This window comes from Cajanus cajan, chromosome 4 (genome assembly GCF_000230855.2).
Source record: "Cajanus cajan strain Asha chromosome 4, NIPB_CcT2T_4, whole genome shotgun sequence".
In the NCBI taxonomy this organism is placed as follows: domain Eukaryota; kingdom Viridiplantae; phylum Streptophyta; class Magnoliopsida; order Fabales; family Fabaceae; genus Cajanus; species Cajanus cajan.
This window is the reverse complement of record NC_138520.1, coordinates 5,314,105-5,322,575: the sequence shown is the minus strand read 5'-3', so window position 1 is coordinate 5,322,575 and position 8,471 is coordinate 5,314,105. Positions and strand designations below refer to the sequence as shown.

At 30.8% G+C, this 8,471-nt stretch overlaps 1 protein-coding gene across 1 annotated transcript; it reads left to right on the top strand.

Annotated features, from left to right (window-relative positions):
- Positions 1–2,783: 2,783 nt before the first annotated feature.
- LOC109802591 (uncharacterized) lies at positions 2,784–7,160 on the top strand. Its single transcript, XM_020364010.3, has 6 exons — positions 2,784–3,217; positions 4,144–4,270; positions 4,633–4,772; positions 4,883–4,945; positions 5,053–5,121; positions 6,765–7,160. The coding sequence occupies exons 1-6, from the start codon at positions 3,017–3,019 to the stop codon at positions 6,834–6,836; spliced, it is 672 nt and encodes a 223-aa protein (XP_020219599.1). The 5' UTR covers positions 2,784–3,016; the 3' UTR covers positions 6,837–7,160.
- The last annotated feature ends 1,311 nt before the right edge of the window (positions 7,161–8,471 follow it).

Below are 8,471 nucleotides of genomic sequence, written 5' to 3'. Positions count from 1 at the left end.
CTTCATTAACCGATAATGTTGAAGATGAATGTTCATCCACTGCTTCAATTGGAAATTCATCAGAACGACATTCTTTAAGTAAAAAGTTATGTAGTGCTGCACATACTAACACAAGTTCTACTTGTGTCTTAAATACAAATGGAGGTGCTAACTTAAAAATTGTGAACCTTGATTTAAAAATACCAAATATTCTCTCGATCACATTCTTTAAAGACGCTTGACGAAGATTGAACAATTATTTCTCATTTTCATGGTCATTACCCTTACCTGCAAAATCTTGTAGATGATATCTTACACCTCGAAATGGAGCTAAAAATTAGAATATTCGATACTGAGAAAATATTTAGATAATTTTATATATAAAAAAAATTTAGTATATTCGATACTGAGAAAATATTTAGATATAGAATATATATATATATATATATATATTATTTTAGTTATATATTATATGATAATTTTTTAACGATATTTATAAATGTAAATTATTTTAACAATATTTCCCTTTTTCAAAAATAAGCTAATGAAGGCATAAACCCTAAACCTTAAAAAATTAGATACTGGAATGTCTTTTGTTCATTTTATTTTTTTAAAATATAAAAAAATCCTAATTTCATAATATATAAAAAGAAAAATAAAAATTCATAGTAAAAAAAAAAATAATTGTTGAGTCATAAAAGGATGAGGGATAAGAGTAACAAACTCAAGGGAAGAAGAGAGATCACACTTTTTATGCTGAGAGGGTTCTTCCCCCAACTAAGATCAATTTTCATCTCATTCTACTCATAAAATCCCTAACTCAAATTCATCATCATCATATATATATATATATATATATATATATATATATTGTAGAGATCATGATATCAATTTTATCTTTCACCTTTTCCTTTTTTTGACGTGTGTTATAAAAAAAATTCCACTTAAAAGTTGAAATTTCAAGCATTTTTTTGTTATATAAAGGAACAAATTCAACTAAATAGAATAAAATAGAGCAAAACAGGAGAATAGAATGGGAACAATACTGCAATATTATATGTGAGCAATGAACAATAGTGCAGTATTATTAGCAGAACGAGAAAAAATGGAGAAGACGGGAGCAGAGAAAAAAAAAAGATGAAAAACTTACTTGAAAATTATTGAATCACTTAAAAAGTCATTTCAAACAATCCTTCAAAATCCGATGGGTTTGAATGTGATTGTTTTATGAATTTGGTATTTATAGATAGCACTAAAAAGTCCTTCAAAATCTCTCTTACACAACAATCTTTTGAAATCCTGATATTTTTGAATATCAATGGATTATTTTTAAGTTGTAAAAAATATCAAATGAATACCAATAGTTTTTAATGAACTCTTAAAAAAATCTTGAAAATCTAAATTGAATATCACTGGATTGTTTTTAAGTGACATAAAATTCTAATTAAATACCAATAGACTTTTTTACTAAAAAAAAAAATCTTTTAAAATTCTAAAAAATCATAAACCAATATACTTCCAATATATTATTTTTTAAGATGACGATGTAAAAACATTGCACGCTTATCGTAGACCCTTATAATATCAACAGACTTCAGGTGTCCAAACATTAACCCCTTGAGGGTTGAGGGGCTTCTTCCGATGTGCAGATGCATTAACCCTTGCAAGGCCAACAAACTTGAGGTGGTTTCAAGTCTTATTATATTAAAAAAAAAATCTGAAGTAACTAGTGAGTGAGGGAGGGATGTGTTGAGAGCAGTGAGTAAGAATTTCCCGTGGATACAACTCCCACGACAGCTACAGACTTGGCCGCAGCTGGGGCCCACTTGATGAATTTCGGGTGTCCGTTTTCGTTCTCCTTTCTATTCAATTATTAGACATTACGTATTTTATTTCTTCCCATTTAATTTTAAAGGTGGTGAAGAAAAACATTTAAATTTCATCTTAAATTACATTATTTTTCATTTTTTAAATTTAGACCAAATATTGAAATTCACAGCATCAATGTGCTAAACTTTATGACATTATTTTTCAAAATATGAATTTGATGATAAATGTAAGAGAGACACAAATGAAATTTCAAAATATGAATTTCAAAATATGAATTTGATCATATATTTAAATATGAAATTTAAATATATGATCAGTCAAAAAAGTTGATACTAATTTATTTTAGAGAAGTCGACAAAAATCCTTGAAGTATACATAATAGAATCAAATTTCTTAATATTAATGAATAACTTACGAACTACTTTCTCCACAAATATTTAAAGAAATAAAAACAAAAATGAGCGCAATTTATTTTGGGGGAACCATGGAAGTGTATTGTTGCATTGTTACAGCATTCATTTTATAACAGAGGATAAGGGCACAAGACAGAAGTGGATATTTTGTGAAATTGAAAGTTGACCACAAGTATGATTACAGTAGTACATGTGAATTGCAGGCAAAACATAATATATTTGGTTAGCAAATCTCCTTGTATGGCAATTAGATTGGGAGGCAGTGATATGTACTAGGCTAGCTAAATTTTCATCTCAAGACTAAATTTAGAGGAAAAATTTGAAATTCAGAAGATTAATGTGCTAACTGGGGTTGTTAAGGAGGATAAAAAAGGATATGAAGTGGAGAAAAAAAAAATGTTTCGTGGGCATACATAGATGATGTACAATACATGCCGCAACATTAGGTCTCTGGAAGCGCATGATTAAAGAGGCCACCCTCCCTGGATGACGTGGCAGAATATGATTGGGAGTTATGGTCTCGTCGGGATTCATCCCAACACACCAATAAACAATGGAAGTCGTTCTCACTCGTTTTTCCTCTCTCTCTTTCTCTTTTCTCTTTCTCTTTCTCTTTCTTTCTCTCTCTTTCCATCCATCTGTGTTTTTCTCTCTGCAGAATTCCCCCAATTTCTCTCCCACCCTATCTCCTCTGCTTCTGAAAGTGGCGCATTCGCAAGGAGCAATGCGAGATCTTCCGTAGGAGTGGTGTATTGATGCATGATTGGATGAATTAAACAGTGAGTAAAGTGGAAATGCTAGAGGCAATGGAGAGTTCGGTCAATGGAGGCTTCTCTCATTTGCAGAGCTGTGGAGACAGTAGCGAAGAGGAGTTATCAGTGCTTCCTCGCCACACCAAAGTGGTTGTAACTGGAAACAACCGCACCAAATCGGTCCTCGTTGGTCTTCAAGGTGTTGTTAAGAAAGCCGTTGGCCTTGGCGGATGGCATTGGCTGGTAATTGTAATTCCTTCACTCATTCTTTTGCATTTATTGTCAATGCTCAATTTTCCTTTTTCTGTTTCATTATTTCCTTACTCCTCCAATTTAATTGCTCTCTTCTTTCTCAACTAATCACAAACCCTACTGCTTAATTCTTATCCACTCACCTTTTTCAATTTACAATTTCAAATCTCCTCTTCTTCGTCTTCTCCTTTCAATGCCTTTTACTATTTTATATTCTCAATTTCGAATCCATTGCATGTCTTTCTCTATTGCTGGATCTGGTGTTTTCTGAGCTGCTCTGTCAGGATCAGTCGCTAATTGGCTCTTTTCTTTGCTTTTATTAATTCAGCCAACTAAATTAAATGATCTTTCAACTCGTATTCCTAATTCTAGGTCTCACCTATCAATTCACTATTTTACGCTCTTTTCGCATTGTTTCCTATTTTAAATAATTCATTTTTTGCATTGTTTCTTTTTCTCTCTTCTTTTTCCTCAAACGGATGCCCATGTTCAATTTGGGATTCTTGATTTATTGCATGTTCATTACTTGCATGTCCTTTTTTTTTGCCTCCCTCTTTCAGGGATAAGGCATATGCGATTTCTGATTGTGCTTTGATTCAACTTGTCCTATTGATATTTTAATTGAATCATATAGAAGCGTTTTGCTGGCATTGTGGACGAGAAGCTAATCATTAATTTAATTATATATGGTTAATTAATTAATGGTTCGAATTTTATTTTTTCCCCCAATTTCACTTCTCTAGATTATTCTGTTCGTCTTTTTTACAATACTGATTGATTGTACATTGTAATCAAGCCTGTCACAGGCCTTTCGTCTGGGTCTCTGGGAGATTTATATCGGAATATTATTTATAAGCTTTTATATTATTTGAAACTAGCTTGGCATTGTTGTTCTAAATTGGTATAAACAAATGCAGGTTCTTACAAATGGTATTGAAGTTAAGTTACAGAGAAATGCTCTTAGCGTGATTGAAGCACCCACCGGTAACGAGGAAGATGATGATCTTGAATTTGAAAATATACAGTGGAATGGGTCAGATATGGGTGAGTTTCAAACTTGACAGTTTTTAAATGCTCTGCTTGCAGACAGTCGCTGGTATCGTGATCAAAGTATTGAGCCTTGCACTTTGACGTACTGCTATTGTGCATACAACACTGAAAATAGGCATATATTGCAATGCTGTGATATTTTTATTAATTCATTCAATTGTTGTTTTGGCTTCCAAATCCGTGGGTTTGCAAAATGGTAGAGGTTGGTAACATTGGATCCGTTACGTCTCCTCCTTTTGCTTTTGCTATCTCTAAAGTTGTAGTGTCTTTCTTTAATCTTTGATGACCCCACCACTTTTATCATTCACAGTATTTTTTTTTTATTTTAATTTTTGTGTGTTTATTCGATTTCTCAGCATCGGACGACACACAGAAGTCCCACAAATCGAGGCATAGAATGCATAGAACATTGGGATCATCTCACAAGACCATAAGTAGGTCCTTCTCTGGCGATTCACAATCGAAGGGGTCCGTTTCTATGCCTCATGGGTCCGCGGTATATCAACTTTATTAATTTCTTAAATTATTTCCGCGCTCAGTGACATAGTAAATAATTTATTCCTTAGTATTTTAATTATTAAGGTTACTTTTAAATATTATCTGCAGAAGGTCGACCTGAGCAAACTTGAAATGGCTGCATTGTGGAGATATTGGCGACATTTTAATCTAGTAAATTCCTTTGAACTAACTGTTTGGCTACTGTCTCCCATAAAAGATGGTTTTGGCAGTGGGGGTATGTGTCCTCATTGTACTTACTTCTTGAAATGGTTCTATAGGTGGATGCGGTCCCAAACCCGTCAAAAGAGCAGCTAGTTGACGTTGTTCAGAGGCATTTCATGTCGCAGGTATCTAATTTATTTATTTTGACTGGAGGTATCTAAAATTTGCTGATTGCATATTGATTTGTCTTAAATAGTAATCATTGAAATATTCTATGGTTCGCCAAAGAGGTTTTGATAGTGGTGAATTGCATATCCGATTCCAATCTCTTTCAGAGTATGCTAGTTTCTATTATTAAGTGTTACCATCTTGATTCTTTCCAATCTTTTCTTTTTGGGTGCAATGTAAATTTTTTTTGGTGCATCATTCTTTCTAATCTTTAAATGTCTTATCTAATGTTTTAAATATTTTGATGATAAAATACATATCAAATAAGCATAGTTTCCGATTAATAAGCTGTTTTCTTTAGTCAATTATAATACTCTACCTCTTTTAGTTGTACAATGTTTTTGTGTAATGCCAGTGTTGTTAATGCTCTTAATTTTAAATATTAAATAAGCTTAAATATGTTTTTAGTCTTGATATATTAATTGACTTTTGATTTTGATTCTTGAATTTCTTTTTATTGTTTTTCATTTTTCTCATTTTTGAAATAATTGTTTTCTTCTTAAAAAATGAGTTGATTTTTACGATGATCCTTTAAAGCATTGTTATTTGATTTGCATCCCCTAAAAACCTAAAATTTTATTTTTGGTCCTTAACTATTAATTTTAGGATTAGAAAAATAAAATTTTAAGGATTTAGAAAATTATTTAGAGTTGTTAAGTGTTGACATAATATTACGGACATTAGTAAGTGATACTTTGAATTTGTTTAGATACAATATTTGAAGAATTTTTGAGAGTTTTTTTTTAATCAGAAAAGGTTTTTATTTTTCAGTAGAGAATCTCAATTTTTTCTAAATAGACTCATAATATAGTCATTTGACTTTTTATTTACATACGCACTTAATGAGTGTCATCTACTTATAGGGACTAAAATTAATCATATAGAAGCAAGGTGAGGGGTTCGAATTCTGCCTTGTTTATGTAATCGCGTTAAATCTTGGGGCTAGCTATCCCACCCTTTGAGGTGCCTCTAACGTAGCAAGGAGATTAGTCACTGCTATCGGCAGTAGATACTCTAGGGACGAACAGTTTTTTTAAGGATGAAAACTAAAGAAAATACGTTAGGACCATTGTCAAAACCAGCTTATTTTTATGGGCTAAACATTTTTAAGCGTAATTAATATTCCCTCTGCTTTTGATTATAAGTAATAAAATGATTAATGCTAATTAAGAAACGTAGTTTAAATAATTTAATTTTGCTAATTCCATATAAAAAATAACTTATTTTTTTGAACTATCATTTTTTGAAATCTAATCTAATATCAAGAATAAAAAGAAACATTGCAAACCCGTATTTTGGGGATAATTACATTAAATAGAGAGTGAGATTAGTAGATTAGTTTATATTTGGTTATATTTGAGACCAACAAACATGAGTATTATATTAATAAAAGTTTCAATATTCTGGAAACCCGTAGCCCACATGTAAAAAAAATCTTGTCTCATGTGTCTATGACGGAAGCATGTCTCCAAATTCCACCCAAAGAATAAAGCATTGCCGTTGAATATATGGTGTGTGTGTGTGTGTATCCGCTCTAGTGTCTATGTGAACAAGATTTTGTCTATGTGATAGTCTGAAATTGTGTTTCTTTCTTGTGAAGCAAATGGACGAGTTGCAGGTCATTGTGGGATTTGTCCAAGCTGCAAAGAGGCTTAAGACTGTGTGCAAATGAGATGGAATGATGCGGGAAATGACATTTTATAAGTTATATTGTCTATGCTAACCAAGATATTGTATGTAATGACCACTTCCATTCGTGTTATGTAACATATTTATCGGTGATTTGTAACTTTCTGATATAGTAGTAGGTAAGTAGTTTGAGGTTATAGAGGTTCTTACTCTTTTGGTAGCCCGCAAGTTATGTAGATATATATGTGACCTTGCATCTTGATGGATAGGGGAGTCTCCGTGGCTTTCTTTTCAACTTGATTCAATGTATTGCTGACCTAGGAAGTGGGTTTTCAGATCTTAATGTATATATTTTAGTTTCCCCTAACTTTGATTCGTCTTAGAAGATTTTTTGTGTTTTGCTGAGGCGCCACTGCTACTCTTCCAGCGCCACCAACTTAAAGTGGCTGTAATGGTGTTTAATCTACTTAGAGATACCGTTTGGAATGATGGATAGAAAGGAGGGTGGAAAGAAAAAATTAGAAATTTAAATGGAAGGAAAAGTGAAAGGAAAGAAAAATTTGAATTTGTATCTATAAAATCAAATTTTCTTTCTTCTTTCTCTATTTTCTATTCAAAGAAAATACATTGTTGTTTGTGTATTTTTTTTCTTTGTACATTCTTTCCAACTAAACATAGGGTTAGTGTTCGTTTGGATATTGTGCTAACGATCGTGTGCGTTATTAAAAATCAATTTTTGCTGTACTATTATTTTTTTTACTGAAAATTTCACCAGTAAGCTGTGGTTCATAGAATTAATTAGAAGTAAAAGTTTGCAATTTAATAGAATTTTGGTAATTTTTCAATGGTTAGTAGAATTGATTCTGGACACGAGGCTTTGTTTACTGTTTTGCTGCTATTTAATTTAAAGAATTATTTTTTCAGATAGTATTTTAAATTGTTAAGTGTAATTGTACTTGTTATTATTCTTAGAATATGAGTTAAGAGTTTATTAATCTTATAAAATCTGTTTATAAGATGAGAATTATTTATTATTTATATACGTTAATATGATCTTATTTATAAATGATATGAATAATATATTTTAATATATTTTTTTATATCAAGGATAAAACATTTCAAATATTAAATTTATAAGATTGAGTTTTTGTAAGTGATTTAATAATAATGTGATATTTGATAAATTTAATATTTTAAGATAAATTATGATATTATCTTAAAAAATGAATTAAAAATCAAATTTAACTTTATAAAATTAATTTATAAGATGAAAATTATTTTGTGTTTATATGATGTTATTCATGGATAATCCAACATCTTAAACAATTATCCATCTCATTCTCTTGTAGTTCACTTCACTGCCACTTTTTTGTTTTCTTTTTCTTATCTGTCTTTTTAATCGTATCATATATACCATCTATAACATTTTCTTTCTATCTTTTTTTCTTCTTTCTATCTCTATTCTTCACCTCAATGCACCCCAAAAGAGGATGGACGGTTATAATTTTTCTAAGTGTAATTGCTATATGTATAAATTAAACTTAATCGTTATTTTTACCTGGAAATATGTTATTGTATGTAAAACTAATTCTAGCCGCTAAGCAAATAAAGTCTTATGTATACCTTAATGTAATTCTAAATAACAAAAAAATAAAGATTGTTTTCAATTATAGGTAAA

Excerpts from the sequence above, each read along its gene's own strand:
- LOC109802591 (XM_020364010.3), top strand. The coding sequence starts at position 3,017 with ATGCTAGAGGCAATGGAGAGTTCGGTCAATGGAGGCTTCTCTCATTTG. Across the intron at positions 3,218-4,143 it reads TTGGCGGATGGCATTGGCTG|GTTCTTACAAATGGTATTGA; the intron begins GTAATTGTAATT and ends AAACAAATGCAG. Across the intron at positions 4,271-4,632 it reads GTGGAATGGGTCAGATATGG|CATCGGACGACACACAGAAG; the intron begins GTGAGTTTCAAA and ends TCGATTTCTCAG.